Source organism: Myiozetetes cayanensis, unplaced genomic scaffold (assembly GCF_022539395.1).
Source record: "Myiozetetes cayanensis isolate MyiCay16 unplaced genomic scaffold, myiCay2020 scf22, whole genome shotgun sequence".
Classification (NCBI taxonomy): Eukaryota; Metazoa; Chordata; class Aves; order Passeriformes; family Tyrannidae; genus Myiozetetes; species Myiozetetes cayanensis.
In genome coordinates, this window is record NW_026087434.1 from 11,932,653 (window position 1) to 11,954,229 (window position 21,577).

Consider the following 21,577-nt stretch of genomic DNA (forward strand, 5'->3'; position numbering starts at 1 on the left):
AAGGACTCATTGGCACAACTTGTAGAAGCTGTGAGCTGTGCAAGATTGGCATTCCCTTTGGAATATAGCTGATTTTTGTCAGTAGTTTTAATTCATCTGCAGCTCTAATTTGAGTAGCATCCCTCTGATCAATAAAACAAGTTGAGAAGAGGTTGACAAGTTCTCACTAATTTCTTCTTAATTGAATCTGCAGACACTCTTAAGTATGTGCCTTAATTTTGTATGTAACAGCATACACACCAAACAGATTCCTCTGTAGATGTGTCCCCTTTTCATCACCTTTTGTTTAGCCAGCCAACATGGTCTAGATTTCAGATGACATATTCAGCTGCTTTGAGATAGCTCTGTTTCCATATATTTCATGGTATACAATGGATCCTCTTTTCCTCACCCTGTTTGAAACCAGTTCTCGCAACCTTTCTCATTATAGGTACAAGATCCTTAATGCCTCAGCCATTCCAGAAGGCCAATTCATCGACAGCAAAAAGGCTTCAGAAAAGCTTCTTTCCTCCATTGATGTTGACCACAACCAATATAAATTTGGCCACACTAAGGTAAAGCCCTTGTGGAAGAGCATGTATAATTAATGGCAAAATATTTTGTTTGTTGAAAATATTTCTTGCATAAAAAACCAGCCTTCATGATGATTATAAACAAAGTACACCACTAGCAAGAAGGACTACAGAAAATTTGTCTGGTTCCTGTGTGAGAGGCAGTACTGCCAGCCCTGGGAACCACACTACCAGCATTATCCAGCATGGCTGCAACTAGACTTTGCCCTGCCAGTTGAACACATTTAGACAGGCTCAGACAAGTTTGGACAGTCCTACTTTTCAGAGGATTTAGGCACACAAAGTCTATCTTCCATATCCAAAGCAGTGTTAGGTGAGACACTGATTCTCTGGTCAGCATAACCAAGGCAGTGCTGCCTCTGGACACAAACCCAACCACCTCCACTACTAAACAGACAGAGAATCATAGAATGGTTTGGGTTGGAAGGGACCTTAAAGGTCATCTGGATCCATCCCCTTTGCCATGAGCACTGACACCTTCCACTAGACCAGGTTGCTCCAAGCCCTGTCCAACCTGGCATTAAACACTTCCAGGGAAGGGGCAGTCACAGCTTCCCTTGGAAACCTATGTCAGTGTTTCACCATGCTCAGAGGAAAGAATTTCTTCCTAATATCTAATCTAAAGCTACTCTTTTTCAGCTTGAAGATGTTCCCCTCTTGTCCTGTCACTCCAGGCCCTTGTAAAAAGTCCTTCTCTTCAGGTCCTGGAAGGCCTCAATTAGGTTACCCAGTTCTCTCAACCTTTCCTCAAAGCAGAGGTGTTCCACCCCTCTGATCATCTCAGTGCCTCCTGTGGCCTCTCTCTAAAGGTCGATGCTCTCCCTGTGCTGGGCCCCTGGGGCTGGAGGCAGCTCTGCAAGTGCAATCTCACCTGAGAGGGCAGAGGGGCAGAATCTCCCTCTCCCCTGCTGCCCACACTGTGGGATCAGCCCAACACATGGAGTTTCTGGGCTGGGCCATGTCCAGCCTCTCTCCCACCAGCACTCCCAAGTCCCTCTCCCAGGGCTGCTCTCGATCTGTTCATCCCCCAGCCTGGATTGATCCCAGGAGTTGCTCCAACCCAGGTGCAGCACCAGCAGGTGGTCTTGTTAGACTATGAAATTCCTATAGGTCACTGCTTGAGCTTTTCCAGATCCCTCTAGAATTCATCACCATGTATGCTTCTCCAGCCAGTTCTGAGGACCAAATCTTGAGCCTGACATAGAAGAGTAGAGTACAGTGAAGAGACAGAGTAGGATATAGCACTAAGTTGAAAGTTAACTCTTTAATTTAATAACTATTGATGAGCTAGATCTTCATGACCTACACTGGAGCAGGCACCAAATAACACTGCAATAATGTGATTAGATCATACAGAGCAACTTGTCATGAATCACAGGAACACTGAGGATTTGAATACTGACACAAAATTTCTCCAGCTGTTAAACCTTTACTCTGCAGGCATTTTTCCAAAACTGACTTGCATCAGCTGTCAATGGCCACGTATCTGCCTAAGCCTCAAACTATTTGACCCTCTTTTTGTTCTAGGTGTTCTTCAAGGCAGGTCTCCTGGGACTCCTAGAAGAGATGAGAGATGAGAAGCTTGTGAGCCTCATCACTCACACACAAGCTATGTGCAGAGGGTACCTCATGAGAATTGAATTTAAAAAGATGAATGCAAGAAGGTAATATAAGAAAACACTAATGATTGTACTGTGTCAGACCAAAGTGTATGGTCGCAGACAAAAAAAACTATTGTTGGGAAAGAACCTTAGAAAGTGGGAACAAAGCAAGTATAAACTAAGAGCTTGCTCATAACAGCCTCACAAATTCTGGCAGTGGCTGTTTAGCTACTGGACCATGCAGCTGGACCATGATACTTAGTAGTAAGCAAGCAACCTTTTCTCCAGAAATGCACTTCCTATTTTCAGCCTTACAAAGAACCCTGTGGCAGAGACAGCCAAATGAACAAGGGCTAAGGTTTGTCTGATTTGAACATGTTGTCTCATCATTTCATTGGATCACACTGGTTTTGTAAGGAATGACAGACAACCACTCTCTGCTCTCCTTTTCTTTAATTTCCTTTCCTGGCTCCATCATCTAAGATGAACAATTCTACCTTGTACAGAGAAGGTACTCCATACTTTCAGCTCCCTACTTTCAGCTATTCCACATGCAAAACTTAGAGTGTGCAGGACTGACAGCACTAGGCAAGCCAAGCAAACTTTCTCAAATGTTGTTGACAAGTGAAAGCTTTAGGGGTAGCAAGGCTTGCATAAATGTACAGGATGCTCTGCCAACCAGCTGCTTGTAATACTGTGCAGCATATATTTAGCTCAGGTGTTCTTGAGCCACACATAATTTCAGAGAATTCAATAACTCTTACTGAATTTCTCTGCAACAAATTGTCTAGTCTCCCTCTGAACTTTGAGCATCAACAATGTCCTTTTGCATTCAATTCTATTAAAAAGTTTCTTTCTTTTTTTTAAGTTTCTGTTAATAATTTCTAATATGACATTTGCTATTTTGAGTGACTCCAAAAGCATCTAGCTGCTGTTTCCACAATTGACAGAAACTGCCAGATTTGTAATTTCATCAGGAGTACTTCAAGATTCAGTTTTCACTCTGGTATATACCCAAGCACTTGCATTTTCTTTGAGCCTGAAGAAAGTCTCAGAGATTCCCAGCCAATATGCCAGAGAAGTCTATCTGTTTTGGAGTATTTCTCCCTCAAGTATCATGACACAGTTGCCATTCAGGTTACCAAACGAGTCATTCTGCAATAAGGGCCTAGAAATGACTCTTTAATAAAAGCAAGGGAGGTGACAAAAAAAAGTCTTATGCAAAAATTCTTTGGGGTAAATGCTGATGCTGTGTGGCAAATAATGAGAGTATGTTTCCAGCTAAAGTCACTCACTCTCATAAACTGTTTTCATGTGTTTTCAGAGAATCCATTTATATCATCCAGTACAACATTCGTGCATTTATGAATGTCAAACATTGGCCCTGGATGAAGCTGTACTTCAAGATCAAGCCCTTGCTGAAGAGTGCAGAGTCTGAGAAGGAGATGGCCAACATGAAGGAGGAGTTTGAGAAAACCAAGGAGGAGCTTACAAAGTCTGAGGCAAAAAGGAAAGAACTGGAGGAAAAAATGGTGACCCTGTTGCAAGAGAAAAATGACCTGCAGCTTCAGGTTCAGTCTGTGAGTAACCTCCATTTTCAGATTCACCCCATTTCCTCTTACTCTGCTGCTCTTTCCCTTCCCTTTCCCATTGTCCTTCATAAACAGGCATGTAACGGGAACACTGCTCTGTATCTGGTCTTTTCACTTACACCTAAGAAAAGTGAGTATAAAGCACACAAATTAACACCAGCAGGAATACAGGAAGTTCCAACTGGCCTCCCAGATAAACCCACTTTACCATTAAGCAATCACCAGTGGAAGAATCAAACGTCCCACAGTATATACAATGTGCTCCTCACATTCTGGATGAAATATAGGGTGTTTCCACATCTGCTGATCATTAAATATGGAGCCAGGACAGGGGTGCTTTTCTGTCAGAAGCAAGACTGAAACTGTGGAAACTGCTTTTCTCTGGAATACTGCTTAACAGAGACTGAAATTGCACATTTCAGGTTCTAATAGGTAATAACAAGGGCAAAGGCAGTCTGGTGCAAGTGGACCTGTCACTTGTTGCCATGTGCTTTTGAATCAATTGAGTTCCAGCAAGAGTCTGTTGTTTCACACAACAAAACTTTTACCTGTGTCTGCTAAAAATCAGATTCCTTATCTGAGTCCTTCTTCAGAACTTAGCTCACCTAGTTTTCTGAGTTTCTTTGTACATTTCCTGGTACTTAATGCTCTGTTCTCCCAAACCCACCCATTTTACAAGCATTTGGGACTTCAGTTTAATACCTTAATTCATAGAATGGTTGAGATTGGAAAAGACCTGTAAGATCATCAAGTAAGTCCATCAACAGCGCTGCCACGTTCAACCCTAAACCATGTCCCTAAGGTCAGATCCACACGAGTTTTGAACACCACTTCCCTAGTCTGTCTGTCCCAATGCCTGACCACCCTTTCATTGAAGAAATTCTTCCTAAGATCCAGTCTGAACCTTTCCTGGTGCAACTTGAGGCTTGCTTCCTCTTGTCCTGTCACTTAGGAGCACAGCCAAATTCCCCCCAGCTCCCCCCTCCTGTCAGGGAGTTGCAGAGCCAGAAGGTCACCCCTGAGCCTCCTTTTCTCCAGGCTGAGCCCCCTCAGCTCCCTCAGCCGCTCCTGCTGCTCCAGCCCCTTCCCCAGCTCTGCTCCCTTCTCTGGACATGCTCCAGTCCCTCAATGCCTTTCTTGTCATGAGGGGCCCAAAACTGACCCCAGGATCTGACGTGTCTCAGCAGTGCCAGCACAGGGGTCAGTCACTGCCCCGGTCCTGTTGGCCACACTATTGCCACACAAGCCAGATGCTCTTGGCCTTCATACCCACCTGGGCACACCTGGGCTCATGTTAAGCTCCTGTCACCAACACCCCCAGGTCCTTTTCCAGCTTTCCAGCCCCTCTGCCCCCAGTCCAGAGCACTCTGTGGGCTTGTTGTGACCCAACAACAGGACCTGGCACTCAGTCTTGTTGAACCCCACACTGTTGGCCTTGGCCCATCGATCCAGCTTGTCAAGATCCCTCTGCAGAGCCTTCCTGCCCTCCAGCAGCTCAACATTCCCACACAACTTGATATCATCTGTGACCTTGCTGAAGGTGCCCTTTGTTGTCCTAGGAGACAGCAGATAAGTAGCATTAATTTAGACAAAATTTTATCTGTTAATCCTGTGTCACAAAATGTGACATGGGATAGTGAAAGTTGCAGGCTATAATCTAGGTTGAGCTTGACCCTGTCTTGGCTGAGAGATTAAAGAATGATGGGAACCAGATTAGGCTCATGTGAATAAACTGGGGAAAGACAGTCTGACCTATATCATTAGAGTTATAGGAGCTTATTAAAGACAGACTCATCTACTGTTCTATGAAAGATGACTTTAAATACTGTATGTTTTACAAATCCACATCTAAGATCATGCTTCCATGATGGTGGTATTCCAGTTTTCTGCCCACCTATTTATCTCACTGATTCCTGGCAAGCTCCTTGTTATGACCGAACCCTGTGAGTCTATTGTATGGTACTGTAGTCAAACTGTCTGACCAGCTACAAGGAAGTGTCTCTACCATGGGATTATAATCCACTTTCCTCTCCATGGCTGAACAGGGTAATCTCCTCATGATTGAATCACAGGCATTACTGTCCTGACTTGTGCAATCAATTTTGTGAATATGGCTCTTGAACTTGTTGCCTTTTGTCATTTTTATGATAAATATAATAAGTCTTCAATATGTTCTGACAGGAGAGTGAAAATCTAGCTGATGCTGAAGAGAGATGTGAAGGACTCATTAAAAGTAAAATCCAGCTGGAAGCTAAAATTAAAGAACTGAATGAAAGATTGGAAGATGAAGAGGAGACAAATGCTGAACTGACAGCAAAGAAGAGGAAACTTGAAGATGAGTGCTCTGAGCTGAAGAAAGATATTGATGATCTTGAAATGACTCTGGCCAAAGTGGAAAAGGAGAAGCATGCAACAGAGAATAAGGTGACAGAGGAATTGGGGAATTATTCTTTCCCAGACAGTTTTCACAGACAGTTGTCAGTTTTGTGGAAAGTTGCAGTCATTCTTAAGTGCTCTGAACAGAAGTGAGATATGCCTAAGGCATAGGAGAGAGGTATTCTCACTTAATCAGCTGACAGAATTTTTTCTGTTAAAATTTTAACTTTTTCTTAGGAACAATGTATTTTCTGTGACAGTTCAAAAAGACTTAAGAGGTTGTTATGGTGTTTTATAGAGAATTTTCATATTTGCCTATATACAGTCTTAAGGAATCAGTACATTTTTGTCTCCTGTGTATAATGGGGGACTGTGATGCTTGTGAGCAACTCAGCACAGAACAGCTATGCTGGTTCTTTCTCATATGCATGAGAACTGATTTTGCAGATGTTAAATGTTTTCTTATGATGTATTTAAGAAGACCAGGTTTCAGCTAGGATATCCTTCCCTTCCCTTGACCTGATGATACAATGAGAGTCCTTCCTGATTTGTAGTGTTCATACTGCCAGTGTATCAAGGAGGGTGTATATCAAGGGGTCATTAACTCATTTATCTCCCAGGAAATGCACATGTACATCTCTACAATCAATATGAAGAAACAGAATTGAGTTATATATGTTAGAATTCAAAAGTCCATGTGTGTAGGGACAGTGTTCTGTCCTGCTGTAGAAACAATGCTGGCAGAGCTGTAGCTACAATGTTGGGTTCCCTCCACTGCCATCACTGAGATCAATACCAAATCTTGTTTGCAATTACAGATGTCTTGGACATTGCTACACTAATGCCTAGAGGAAATCTAGCTAGTGGTGGGTATTAGGATGAGGGAGCGTCCTATAGGATATCAGGGCCATTTACACACTTAGCAGCATGGACTTTCCTTATCCCTACTGTCAGTCTTTCCCATTCACATGTGACAAATGGGAAGCAAGGGTTAGGCAGGTTAATGCACAGGCCTGATATGTGAGACGAGGTTGCTGATATGCAATGCTCTATTGAAGTACAGGTAGCCCCGGTGGTCTAGTGGTAAAGGCGCGGCGCTGTCACCGCGGAGACCCGGGTTCGATTCCCGGTCAGGGCCACTCCCGGGCAGGTGGGGCTCGTTAGCCCTTAAAGGCAACCCACCTACGTCCTGAGGACCTCACTGCCACCGTCCAAGCTCGCTTGGCCCCGGCAGATGAACCTTAGGATTAAAGGGTGGGCTCAGTTCCGCGCACACTGTGTCTCACCTAAAAAATCCAATGCGCAGGCTGGAAGGTGGAAAGACCTTCCCTGGATCTTCGCTCGCGAAGATGGGCCATTATTATTATTTATTATTGAAGTACAGGAATAAGTTTCCAAGACAAAGCTAGCAGAGCCCAGTTAGAAGCCCCTCCCCTAAACATGTGATCTTTTTAAAGAACCTGACTTGCTGAGAATTTACAGCTGTTTTCATAGCAAATATATCCCATGCAGGAAAGTAATTTTTTGAGCAAGAGCAATTCAGAGGGCTTTTGTAAATCCCAGTGGGAAATCCTTGCAGAGGCAAGTGAAGACCTGTTCCACTACAGAATTCAGTAGGATAGGACTGTGAGTCAAAAATAACTAAAGCAGGAATTCCTACAAGCAGGACCAGAGAGGTCAGACTCTCAGGCATGACACTTGCTGCTGCCCTCAATCAATATAAACATTCTATGGAGAGCATTTTGACTACATTCATGCAAGAGATTGCAAGGGTGCACTCACTATGTTCTTAGTCTGCCATTTCTCAAGGACCCCCTCACAGTATGGATGCTGGCTGTCTGACAGGTTAAGAATCTTACTGAAGAGATGGCAGCTCTGGATGAAAATATTTCTAAACTCACTAAGGAGAAAAAGGCCCTGCAGGAAGCCCACCAGCAGACACTGGATGACTTGCAAGTTGAGGAAGACAAAGTCAGCACACTCACCAAAGCCAAGACCAAACTGGAGCAGCAAGTAGATGATGTAAGTAAAATTTTTTGATTTCTCTGTGCAGATGTGCTCATGGATTAGAAGAGACTAGAAATCTATAGTTGGGAGTATAAGCCACACCTAAAGTAATAGAGCCAGCTCTAATAACTTCAGCTAATAAATCATTGACAGGGAATTGTGGAATCCAGTACATTTCTCATGTTCATCACTGGGCATTTCAGCATTGTAGACTTCTGTGACCTGACTTAAAGCTTTAGCTGGAGCAGGACACATGTGACAGTTTGAAAGTTGCTGCATAGTTATTTGTCTGTGCATATACTCCAGGAAGTTATGAATACTGGGAATTTGTCCATATTTAGCAGTCTATATGCTAGAGACTGCAGCCACCAGAAAATTTTAATTTCTGTTTTTCTCAAGAACCTGTATTTCTACTGTGCACAGCTGTGGGCAGCTCAGTGACTGAAACCAAATGACCTTGGCAACCCTGATCTCACAGTGAGAGTGTTGCACAGGAGGAGATGATCTGATTGTTTTCTCTATGCATCAATTTCCAACTTAGTTAGATTATTAAAACAAGAACAGTTACTTTCAAAGTAAAATCTATGTGTTTCAAAGTATGTTTTATGTGTTTTAGCTTGAAGCATCTCTGGAACAAGAGAAGAAACTGCGAATGGACCTTGAGAGAGCAAAGAGAAAACTGGAGGGTGATCTGAAAATGTCTCAGGATTCCATCATGGATCTGGAAAATGACAAGCAACAGATGGATGAAAGACTAAAAAAGTATTGCACTGACTTCTTATGCTCTGAATTCTGAAATTCAGGTTTTAGCTTAACTGTATTGCATTTGCCCTCTTGTTCTTTAACAGAAAGGATTTTGAAGTTAGCCAGTTTCAAAGTAAAATTGAAGATGAGCAGGCTCAAAGTTCACAACTGCAAAAGAAAATTAAGGAACTACAGGTAAAGTCTAAAGAGTTATTAATACTTTTAGTAGCAAGAACAAGTTTCTTAGAATTAATCGATATTTATTCCTACACCATTCTACAAAAATATTTTCTCTCAAATGAATAACCATCAATGGACTCTGTGTGCTGTTCCCATCTCAGGGCACTTTCACAGTGACTCTGGCCTCTAATCATACATAACTATTTAGAAAAAATTTTAGGTGAAGATTGTGGTAGGCTTTAAAAATGCCACTGAGAATGGCTTTTCTAAGGAAAAAACCAGAATGTGACATAATGTGTCATGGTCAGGACAAAGATCACTTTCTAAATGCAGAGCCAGGAAGACAGCTCTCTTCAGTGCTATTATGCCATGACTGCTCATCTCAAAGTTTCTTCCATCCTGTTTGCTGATGGAGAAGGGACACTGCTTTGTTTTAGCTTGACCTTTGCAAAATTTTCAAGAAACTCGCATTGTTTTACATTTTCCAATGACACTGCCTCTATTTCTTCAGAAAAGTGCAATTCTAAATTCTTCACAAAGCAATAAATCCCTTCTGAGCTATAACATAAAATGAAGTATCAGATTTTACATTCACTGTTGTTCCAAAGCTGAATATTGCATGTCCTAGCACCCAGTTCAGTGAAGTTTCTAATGGTGCTTTTCTTTCTATGCTTATATAAATGGATGTGAACGTTTGCTCTTTATTCCTTAATGATAATTCAAATCTGTTTATTCAGAAGTCCTCTTTTAACCAATTAACTCTCACAGGCCCGCATTGAGGAGCTGGAGGAGGAAATCGAGGCCGAGCGAACCTCTCGCGCTAAGGCAGAGAAGCATCGGGCTGACCTGTCGAGGGAGCTGGAGGAGATCAGCGAGCGCCTGGAAGAAGCAGGAGGGGCGACAGCAGCTCAGGTGGAGATGAACAAGAAGCGGGAGGCAGAATTCCAGAAGATGCGCCGCGACCTCGAAGAGGCCACGCTGCAGCACGAAGCCACGGCTGCCGCCCTGCGCAAGAAGCACGCGGACAGCACAGCTGAGCTCGGGGAGCAGATCGACAACCTGCAACGCGTCAAGCAGAAGCTGGAGAAGGAGAAGAGTGAGCTCAAGATGGAGATTGATGACCTAGCCAGTAACATGGAGTCTGTCTCCAAAGCCAAGGTTACTGCACAGGAAGAAATATTTCTTATCATTACCATTGTTGTTCTGAACAATTGGATGAGCTGAAGGAGACGCTTTCTATCTCTCCACAGAGCAATCTGGAAAAGATGTGCCGAGCTCTTGAAGACCAGTTCAGTGAAGTCAGAACGAAAGACGATGAACATGTACGACTAATTAATGATCTGAACACACAGAAAACACGCCTACAGACTGAGAATGGTATGTCCCTTGATGAGATGTAATACTCCCGTGTCAAGTGCTTAAATATGCTGCCACAATGCCTGTGTATTTTGTAACATGTTCATTACTCAGTGATCTAAACAAAACTCACAATGTAGAATTTCCTCCTGGTGGCAGTCACACAAGTGCCACCCAAGGAAACATAAAACCAAACCAAAAGAATAACTGTCAGTCAAAATGAATCTGTGAGTTTGTGATCATTTCATCTCCTTTCCTTTGATGCCAGCACAGCATTTCTCTTTGACAGGTTTTCCTATCAGTGGGACTGATATTGCTTCTAACCCTTCAATTTACCACACTATATCTTCTAATCACTTTCCACATGGCTAGCCACTCTCATTCATTTGTTTTATGTCTCATATCTCTGTCTAAAAAAATCAACTTATTCTCGTTAGGTGAACTTACTCGGCAACTGGAGGAGAAGGAGTCCTTGATTTCTCAGTTGACTCGAGGCAAACATGCTTTCACTCAGCAGACTGAAGAGCTGAAGAGGCAACTAGAGGAAGAAAATAAGGTGACTTGCTTTCATTTGAACCAACAAATTGTAAAAGAAATAAATGCACTAAAAGAATAAATTAGATTTCTCCTCAGAGAAAGGTGGTGACATCAGAACAGTGAAAATTTTGAACTTTGCCTTGGAGTATAATATAGAGAAGAGACATCAGAAATTAAATAAGGAAGAAAGTTTAAGTCCTTCTCTTTCAAGATTTCTGAAGTTCAAAAACATGAGAGCAGTGAATAAAGTCAGCTCTGTGTGCATACCTTACTGCTATTGGAAATCCTTGAGGCAAAGCAAACAGCAGCAGCCAGAAAAAGGAAATAGAGCAGGAGTACTTGCACTTTGTCACTGGATTTATTCTGTCTTTTCCTGAAGCATTTGGTGAAGATGTGTTTGAGAGGTGCTGTCCCAGAAAAGATGGACCTGACCTTGTTTAACAACATCAAGTTTGAGACACAGAGTCCCTAATGCTATTCATTTTGTTCGTTCTGTTGCTCTAGCAACTGTAGCAGGGATATGAAGGTTTGATCAAACTGCAGTAAAAAAATCCAGTCACAAATTGTCAGTGTTTTGACAATTTGTATCATTTTAACTACCAAGGCCAAGAATGCCCTGGCCCACGCCCTGCAGTCCGCTCGCCACGACTGTGACTTGCTGCGGGAACAATATGAGGAGGAGCAGGAAGCCAAGGGGGAGCTGCAGCGCGCCCTGTCCAAGGCCAACAGCGAAGTGGCCCAGTGGAGAACCAAATACGAGACGGACGCGATTCAGCGCACGGAGGAGCTCGAGGAGGCCAAGTACGTGGGCAGTGGGATGGCCTGGAACAAGTAGAAGGATATTTGAGTATAAATGAGTATAATGAAGGAAACCAGAATGTTCTTGTAGTGGGAATATGTAAGAGCAGTGTGCTTTGTAACGTACTAGGAGTGAAAAGGGGACTAAGTAGACATTTAAGGGAGAAGTAGAGGTCGAGGCTTAAGAGCATCTACATAAGAGAATTCCAGTGCATTAACTATTGAACTAATCATAGTAGTTGAAAAATCACATTCTTTACACTGCCAATATCGAAAGTATATTTCTGGTCCCTTTCCACGTTGGTACAGTATGTACTTGGGTATACATTCTCCCTTTCTATGCACCGCTCCAGAGTGCTGTGTCACCCCAGGCACTTAGCGCCACAGCATTCCATGTTGCTCTCCCATTCCCAGCTCCTTTCATGTCCATTTTCTGAGCAGGTCAGAATTTTCCTTTTCTCAGTGGTGATTTTCTCGTTCTGCAGGAAGAAGCTGGCCCAGCGCCTGCAGGACTCAGAGGAGCAGATTGAGGCTGTCAATGCAAAGTGTGCTTCACTGGAGAAGACAAAGCAGAGGCTGCAGGGGGAAATGGATGACCTGATGATTGATGTGGAGAGGTCAAATGCAGTCTGTGCAGCGTTTGATAAAAAGCAGAAGAATTTTGACAAGGTTCATTCAAAAGACCATGCCAGATCTGAACATTGTTAGATATTTCATAAGCCAGGACAAATTCTGCAATTATGAAAGTTCTACACTAACAGTAAGATAAATTGCATCTTACCCAAAGCAAAGTTATGGTAAGGATCACATAATGTGACATATGGTAAAGATAAAGTCACTGTGTAAGTAAACCCAGATGACCGCAACAAATGATAAAGTATCCTTCTGATAGTTTTTGAAAGCATGAAGTCTTTGCAAGATTGGTCAAGCAGACTGAGCAAGTACTCACATGCAAGCTTATCAAGCCCTGACTTTTGCCTGGTGCTGGTCTGACAGCCTTGTATTTGGGTGAGGCAGAGCCTCAGAGTCATGTAAAGTTTCAGCCTTCATTGCTTTTACTAACATTTAAAAGAATCTACACTGTTGGACCAAGTTAAGGATGCTGCATAGCCCTATGCCTTGGTCTAGCCTTGTGTGAGTGAATTACGTGACTGTACTAAAAAGGATGCCTTACAGAGCTGGTATCAAACTCAGGAGAGAACAAGTAGAATAGGACCTTTCTTGTTGTAGTCTTGTCCTGAGTCCAGGACCACTGGCTCCTGCAATAATTCAAAGGCTCACACATCCTTATTCAGACCAACCACAGTGTCCAGTCTGGTGTCACACCAAACTCCAGCCTGAGAGTTTGGGGCATGCACTACTGCTGGATGAAGGGGCACATTTAAGTAGATTTCACCAAAACAGCCAGAGTATGTGTATCACAGTGAGTTAATTGTCACAGGCAGAGAACAGTCCAAAGCAAAAGACTATAATATAGGTCATGCCTCTTGGGTTCTTGTAAAGGTGTGGAGACAGGGGTGTTACGGAACAGGTCATTCTTATGCTTCTGTTACTCCAGGTCCTGATGGAATGGAAGCAGAAGTACCAGGAGAGTCAGGCTGAGCTGGAAGCTGCCCAGAAGGAGTCTCGCTCTCTCAGCACTGAGATCTTCCGGATGAAGAATGCCTATGAAGAAATGCTCGACCAGGCTGAGACTGTCAGACGGGAGAACAAGAACCTCCAGCGTAAGTTCAGATCTCTGTCACCAGGGATTCACCATGAGCCCTAAGATGCTTCCACATCTCTGGACTACCAGAACTCTGCCTCTTCCCAGGGTTTTGTTCTTTATGATTTTCCCATAAAGGTAGCAAACTTCTTTCTTGTTCAGCTGATCATAAAGTCACCTGCAAAGACATGCCTACAGCTCATTACAGCATCCTACTTTCTCTTCCTTCACACCGTAATGATCCCACGCATGGATAGGAACCAAATTAACTGAATAGACAGAAATTATGATGACTCTAAGTTTTTTCAGCTTACTTTAGTCAGTCACTGCCACTAGAAAAAATCTGGAGGGCTGTTATCTGTCTCCTGATTATTGGAGTTTTATGCAGCTGTGGCACAAGGGATTGGCATTTAATAAGCAAACTAACTATATAAAGGAAATACAACTCAGATCCTTTTTGTGAGATGAATGGTCACTGAGGACCATCTCTGGAGATGTAATTTCACTACCCAAGGGAAGTTGACATTATTTTCTGAGCTCACTCCAGTTGGTCCCTCTCATTTTCAAATTGCACACTGAACTAGGATAAGCAGGTTATCAGATATAAAGATTGCATATGAGAGAAGTGTGCAATTAGTTGGTTAAAACTTGGTGCTAATAATTCTAAGGTCACAGGCTCAATACCCTACCCATTCACTGAAGAGTTCGACTCGATCCTTGTGGGTCCCTTCCAACTCAGAATATTCTGTGATTTCATGATTCTGTGATTTCCCCTCACTGCTGCATCCCCTTACATCAGTTCTCTTCCATCACTCCTGTTGCCAAAGAGCAATTGCAGGTACTACTGATAACATTATCTAAGGTGAGATGAGTATGTGTTTTCTGGTTGCAGAGGAAATTTCTGATCTGACTGAACAGATTGCTGAGTCTGGAAAAGCAAATCATGGGCTGGAGAAAGCAAAGAAACAAATTGAGCAAGAAAAGTGTGACCTACAAGCAGCATTAGAAGAAGCAGAGGTAAGTGTCCTCAATAAGGTGCTTGCTTTCAAAGAAATCAAGAATGGGGAAACATTAAATACATATTTTATATTCATGATACCTTTAAACTGTCCCAAAGGTGCAGCAAGAGGGCACAGACAATCCAAATAGCATAGGGTCCTCTCCTCTCCTCTTCCATATTAATGTGTACTTGCTGTACTACCATGCACAAAAAAACCTTGTCAAAACCTAAAATTGAGTTCATTTTGCATCATCTGTTTGAATTTGCTCCCATTACTGAAGAAAAGTAATTTATATTTCAAAACACTGATAATTTTTGTTTTCTAGTCAAATTAATCAAGGATGTTTTCAGAGAAGGTCTAATCAATACTCAAGTTTTCTGAATGTCACCCCCTGCTCAAAACAAGCTGTATGCTGAAGAAAATTAAGACAATATTTCTTGAGTTTCTCCCCTTCGAATGAATGGGAGTCACTAACATGTTTAAAGAGGAGTCAGTTCACAGGACATGGTTTGTGATGAACATGAAGAGTTTCCGGGGATCAGCTGAATCTTGGAGTACAATGGTACACTGTCATGCTTTGCTGGCACAGGCTGCACGCTGGGTCCCACAATTCCATGATTTCTGTCTTCCTTACTGTCTTTGGCTATCCCTCAGTTCTCCATTACTTCAAATCTTACCTTTTTTTGCCATTCCATGGCACACTGTAGCTCTTTCAGTTCCCTCTTGTCTGGGTTCTGCCTTCTGTTCCCTATCTGCCCTGCCTGTCTCTTGGAAAACGTTTTATCATTCTGCATGACCACATCTGATTCTCCTCAAAATGCCTTTGAGAGCAATTCATGAGCTGTCCATGGTATACCTATGGCATACCTCAAAAACAGAATTAAGTTGGACAGGATCTCTGGAGGTCTTTAGTCCAACTTCCTGGTCAAAACATGGCCAACTTTGACCTTACATTAGGTTGCTCAAAGCCTTGTGTAATTGATTTTTATAATTTTTAAGGATGACTATGTCACAGTATTGCTGGACAGCCTCCTCCAGTGAGACACCATTCTCATGGGAAAACATTTTTATCCTTGTATGCAATCAGGATTTCCCTTGTACCAACTGCTGACTGTTGGTTTTTGTCATTTTGCTGTCCACCACTAAGAAGAGCCTCACTTTATTTTCTCTGTAACTTCCCTTAGGTAGAAAAAGAAGTATAAAACAACTGGCATATCTCTAGATCTCACTAGATGGGCGGGCAGTAGGAGCAAGAGGTATTGGTCATGAAATCCATCTGCTCCAATTCATGCATCTAAATGTCATCAATCTAACCCTGAATTAGTCACCATAGGCTCATTCTAGAAGCAAAAAGGAGAAACAGGCATCTCTGGAAAGTCTCTTCTTAAAAGGGATACCAGAGCTACATCAATTGTTTCAATCTCTGGATGTCTTATTTCTGTCCACTGGTTGTAAAGAGCCAGCTTTAGGCTTTTAACTCCTTTTAGGTGAAGCTAGATGACACCAGTACCAGAGGGAAAAGGCTGTGTGGAAGGGGAACATGCCCACACAGTCACTGGAATGGGACCAAGACTAGAGTCCCTAAGCAGAATTCCACATGGAGGTGCAAGAGAAGGCAAGCTGCTTTTGAGCAGGAGGCTTTGCTGTCCTATTTTATGTTTTCATATGATTTGTTATCTCTGCAGTGTCAAAATAGCCCTCAGTGTTCAGACCTTGTGGTATTGGAGGCGTTTTCCTAACGAGTATTATTCCTAAATTACCATTTAATATCTAGATGAGGTACAGTGGCTCTTGAGTAAGTGATAGCAGTTTTTTCAATAATTGGCCTTTTCTAAAGGTCCACAGTAAGGCAAATACACCTGCCCTGCAGGCTGCAAAGAGTCACATTTCTGCATGGGCATTTCCCACCAATGGACACTGCAGAAACAAATAATAATATTTCAACCCTGACAGGGCTCTTTAGAGCATGAAGAGGGAAAAATCTTACGTGTTCAGCTGGAGCTGAACCAGGTGAAGTCAGATGTTGACAGAAGGACTGCAGAGAAAGATGAGGAAATTCAACAGCTGAAGAGGAATCACCAGAGGGTATTAGAATCTATGCAGATCACACTGGATGCTGAGATCAGAAGCAGAAATGATGCTTTGAGGCTGAAAAAGAAGATGGAGGGAGATCTGAATGACATGGAAATACAGCTGAGGCATGCCAACTGTCAAGTAGCAGAGACACAGAAGCACCTTAAAGCCGTGCAAGGGCAACTCAAGGTAGGGACCACAAGGCTTCTGTCCCACGGGTCTTTGCCATTCACTCTGCTTGCCTCTGAGTCTCATGGTGCTTCCCCCTCCTAAGGATTCCCAGCTCCATTTGGATGATGCTTTGAGAGAGAATGATGACCTGAAAGAGCAGCTTGCCATGGTAGAACGTAGGAACAACTTGATGACAACAGAAATGGAGGAGATGCGAGCTGCTATGGAACAGACCGAGCGAGCCCGGAAGGTTTCTGAGCAGGAGCTGACAGATGCTAGCGAGCGAGTGCAGCTGCTCCACTCACAGGTATTTGGCATCTCCTAGTAAAGGAGATTACCACAAGCATATGGGAGTGGCACAAATGGGGTGGGAATGACCTGTCTTCTGACTGTCCCAACAGAATACAAGCCTCCTCAACACCAAGAAAAGACTGGAAGTGGACATTACTCATTTACAGAATGAAGTCGAAGACAGCATTCAGGAAGCCAGAAATGCAGAGGAGAAAGCAAAGAAAGCGATCACAGATGTGAGTCCTCTTGCTTTCTTCCCTTCCATTTTATACTACCATAGTCACTTTTACACAGTAGGAATCAGGTGGAGGAGAACCAATTCTTCAACAGAAAGTATCTGTGACACACAATCCGTCTGACATGCCCCACTGCTTGCCACAGAACACCCCTTCAGAAATGGTCCTCATGTCCTACCAGCAGTCTGTATTGGAGGGGCATCTTCTCTCCCCTTTCCCAAACCCATTCACTTTTGCTTCCAGAATAAATGTAATAGATAGGATAGAACAGATGGTGGCAAAATTGCAACAGGAAAAGAGTTATTTGAACCGAGGCCTGTTTAGACACAGCACAGAAAAGCAGAAATTAGGACAAAAATCATACACACTTCTATACAAACGCTAGATATGCAAGAAATAAAAAGAGAGACTATAAATGTTTCATTTAAATAAGACTACAGTTCCACAGCATCAGAACTACCAACGTTTAGGACCATCTAGTAAAGATACATGGAAATGAAACAAACAATACTGACACTGTTGCATTAAGTCCTGGTGTACCAGTGTCTAGTCCTGCAGTGCTGCATGTCTCCCCGACCTCTCTGCTCTGCCACACTGGAGACAGCTATCCAACCCTGAGGATCTCAGCAGGCACAAGCTTTTCAGTGCAGTTTGAGGTACTCGGGGTCATTTCATTGGCAAAAAAGGCTTAGAGTCTGACTCTTTGGCAAATTTAGGCACCAAATAGCCAGACACTCATAATCCCTTGCGAGCCCAGAGTGCTAGCTGGTGATATTTCACAATATCCCTAATTTTCACTGACTTAAAAAATACAACTTTGGTACCAAGCCATTTGCATGCCTTAATTAATTTTTTCTTTACATTGACCATGCCTGTTCTCCAAGGTGAAGCAGTTTTAGACTTTGAGGAACAATGATCCTCTTTGTATGACATATCCTTAGCACAGCCGTGGGCACTGCCTGAGAACTTGCAGGGCCACACACCAATGTGAAGCTGGGTCTTGTTCCCAGGGACACAGGACTGCCGGGATGGGGAGGCGTATTTGTAACACAACTGTGCCCTACAACCAGGCAGCCATGATGGCAGAAGAGCTGAAGAAGGAGCAGGACACCAGTGCCCACCTGGAGAGGATGAAGAGGAATCTGGAACAGACGGTGAAGGACCTGCAGCACCGCCTGGATGAGGCCGAGCAGTTGGCCCTGAAGGGAGGCAAGAAGCAACTCCAGAAACTGGAGGCCAGGGTATGGTGAAGACTTGAGTAGACTGAGGTGAAGTTTCTGACTGGGCTTTTGACTGCTGGAACCTCTTGTGAGGGTGGCAACAGGGACAGCCCCAGGTATTCCCAGCAGGTTTGATGAGAGCTATGCTGATAAACATTGCACTGTGGGCAAGGAACTTGAGAATGTCCTCATATAAACTGAGTGGGCAAAAATGGGGGCAGATAAAAATCAGGCAGACACAGACAGTAACTTCTGTCTAGGGAAAAATAATTTAAAGCATACTTACTGGGGGATGAACTAGGAACTGAAAAATACAGCCCAGACAGGAAGGAGACTCAGTCTCATCCAAGACAGGTCTCAGAAACTGTTCAATGTGCAGTAGAAGCAAAGACTTACATGGGAAAAAAATTTGGGCTTTATTAGGAAAGGCACTGAGAACAAGACAGAGAGCATCCTCACCACTACATTAAATATACCATGTGTAGTTTTGGTCTCTGAAGCTCAAGGGTCTGGGGGTGAAGCCTTAGGAGTATTGATAAACAAGACTAGGACTCTGCTGTTTGAAGAGACTGCGACACCTTCACCTGGAGATCAGTTTAAAATAAATAAAAGCAAGTACTTTAAAGAGTAGGCAGTGAAATTCTGGACCATGCTGCCATGGGAGGCTATAGAGGCAGCTGGCAAAAGGCTCAAAAAGGGAGTAGAAGTCAGCAGGTTTATAGACATATTAAGGGAACAGGCATAGGTATGCCACACTTTACACCTCTAATCTAATGGCTGTGGAAACTGGACAAGTATGAAGGGAGTAGACAGCAGCCAGGTTTCCATGCTCTCCCAGAGGCAGAGCACTGGGCTAGGTGGACTATTTGCCTGACCCACTTGTTTTGCTCTTCAGCTATTTCTGTTCCAAAATACAGCACAACTGATTGGAAACTTGGTGCTCTTGGCTTTGAAAGGAAACATCCACACAGAAATAAAAACACTGGTATTTGGCTTTGTCTGATACACACTGCAGAAGAGGGATGGAGCCTTGGGAGGTTGTTAAGGACTATTCATGAGGATGAGCTGGACTCAAAGATAACAAAACAGATTTTCACAATTTCATTTACCTGGTGAACATTGATAGATCCTCCCTTCCCTGTTTCAATTTCCTCTCCTCTGACAGGTTTAAGCCTAATTCTGATTATAAATGGTATATACATCTAGGTATGCACAGTTTACCTTTATATATCCTTTTCTAAATAACTATGGATTCATACACTATGTCACTACTAACATAGCATGGTGAGCATTTTTTAGCTAGTCTAGACCCAAGAAGCAGCTACATGAATCTGTTCTGCTCTGTCTACCACTTTCTCTGCAGCCTTAATCTGCAGAACCCTGGTTCCCAGGATCCTGCAGCAGGATCAGCAGCCATTCTTGGCAGCTTGCTATCTTCACCATGATTCTGTGTTTCAGATTAATGAGTTAGAAAATGAGCTTCATGCTGAGCAGAAACGAGGAATAGAGTCCCTGAAAGGAGCTCGGAAGTACGAACGAAGGCTGAAGGAGCTCACTTACCAGGTATTGCAAATCCTCTGCCCTCTTATGTGGATCACCTCAGTCCATCTTCCAAAGCTGACATGATTTTCACTTCCTACAGTCTGAAGAGGATAAGAAAAATATTCTCCGGCTCCAGGACCTGGTGGACAAGCTGCAGTTAAAAGTGAAAGCATACAAGAAACAGGCTGAGGAAGCTGTGAGTGCAGGACTTTTTTCAGTGGGCCTTGGGTAGAGATTTCCAAAAGGTCTGGGCTCCCTAGCTTGTTAAAATAATTGAATACTCAGTTTGACAGGGCAACTGTGGCCACTGCCATTGAATATTCATCATTTTATAAAGACAGCTCAGAAAAGAGTGGGCGTAGCTGTAATTATCTTGGAACTCTTGCACCTTTGGAGCCACACAAGCCAGTTTTCCCAGCTGGAACTGAGCAGGACTGATTGTTCTGCCCTCCAAGGGGTAGTAGATAGAAATGCACTGGGTAGTGGCCATGCAGGTATGTACCTGTGAGGCTAAAACAGGTGATACTACTGTGGCAGAGCTACGGGTGTTAATGGTAACAGGGCAATGTCATTTGTGTCCCTGTCACTGACGGTGCTGGCTGACTTTCAGGAAGAACAGGCAAATGTTAATCTCTCGCGATGCCGCAAGGCCCAGCACGAGCTGGAGGAGGCCGAAGAACGAGCTGATATTGCCGAATGTCAGGTTAACAAGTTGCGAGCCAAAAGTCGAGACATTGAAGGCCAGGTGAGTTGTAGGGATGCAGAGGGGGACCATTCCTATGCAGCCAGTGTCACGAATTGCCCAAACACCTTGAATACAGCCATAGCTGTATTCCTCCCACTCTTTCATTGGAGTGACCTCAAGGCCAAAAATTGGCACTTATTCAAAACTAGTGCGTTTTGAAAGTCCTTTTGGTGCCTCCCAAGAGTCAGACCAAATATGAATGGAATAAGAATCCAGGTTTTTCAGCAGTATTGGGAGATAATAGCTCTTCATCAGTAAAATGGTAGTACATTTGCAATAGCCACAAACCTGAAACAAGTCCACAAATAATTCATTTGCTCCAATATCCTCTACATTATCTTCTTTTTTTTTATATTTAGAAATCAGAGAAATGAGGTCCCTGACCAGAGCTGTGGCAGGTTCCCTCCGGATATAGGCTTCTGTGTATCCAGCAGATACCCATTAATTTCTTCAAGTAACTCACTACTTTCTTCAAGTAACCAGGTGTGTGTGTGTAACTAATATATTTAGCCAACCCTAAGTAGAAACTGTAAGAAATAAAAATAAACCTGGGTGATGCTCTGGTGACTGTAAGGAGTATTGATTCACTATGAGATGGACAGTGAGAGTTTATGACTGGATGCAGCAGGATTGTCAGTGGTTCACTAGAGCAATGGGAGTCCATTCCTAGTTTTTTCGCAGTTTTGACTCTCCTGGTTGAATTGGGGAAAACACAAAGATCTCTGTCAGGCCGTAACCAGGGACTTGAGCTGCTCTGTCCATCTGCCTCCGCAACAGTCCCTGGCATAACCCTGCAGGGACGGGGAGAGTGGCTCCTCCAGGCAGTGCAT

The 21,577-nt window shown here is 43.3% G+C and overlaps 1 protein-coding gene across 1 annotated transcript in view; it reads left to right on the top strand.

The window, feature by feature from the left end:
* Positions 1-21,234, top strand: part of LOC126642147 (myosin-1B-like) — a 33,118-nt gene extending 11,884 nt beyond the window's left edge. The window contains exons 19-40 of the mRNA XM_050319531.1: positions 431-554; positions 2,100-2,236; positions 3,498-3,753; positions 5,947-6,189; positions 7,987-8,163; positions 8,765-8,910; positions 8,997-9,087; positions 9,841-10,230; positions 10,323-10,449; positions 10,866-10,984; positions 11,570-11,766; positions 12,249-12,432; positions 13,322-13,487; positions 14,361-14,485; positions 16,423-16,731; positions 16,817-17,020; positions 17,115-17,240; positions 18,311-18,481; positions 19,919-20,023; positions 20,103-20,198; positions 20,613-20,747; positions 21,107-21,234. Of these exons, the coding sequence (XP_050175488.1) occupies positions 431-554; positions 2,100-2,236; positions 3,498-3,753; positions 5,947-6,189; positions 7,987-8,163; positions 8,765-8,910; positions 8,997-9,087; positions 9,841-10,230; positions 10,323-10,449; positions 10,866-10,984; positions 11,570-11,766; positions 12,249-12,432; positions 13,322-13,487; positions 14,361-14,485; positions 16,423-16,731; positions 16,817-17,020; positions 17,115-17,240; positions 18,311-18,481; positions 19,919-20,023; positions 20,103-20,198; positions 20,613-20,747; positions 21,107-21,121 (3,643 nt within the window). The 3' untranslated portion in view covers positions 21,122-21,234. The remainder of the gene's footprint in view (positions 1-430; positions 555-2,099; positions 2,237-3,497; positions 3,754-5,946; positions 6,190-7,986; positions 8,164-8,764; positions 8,911-8,996; positions 9,088-9,840; positions 10,231-10,322; positions 10,450-10,865; positions 10,985-11,569; positions 11,767-12,248; positions 12,433-13,321; positions 13,488-14,360; positions 14,486-16,422; positions 16,732-16,816; positions 17,021-17,114; positions 17,241-18,310; positions 18,482-19,918; positions 20,024-20,102; positions 20,199-20,612; positions 20,748-21,106) is intronic.
* The last annotated feature ends 343 nt before the right edge of the window (positions 21,235-21,577 follow it).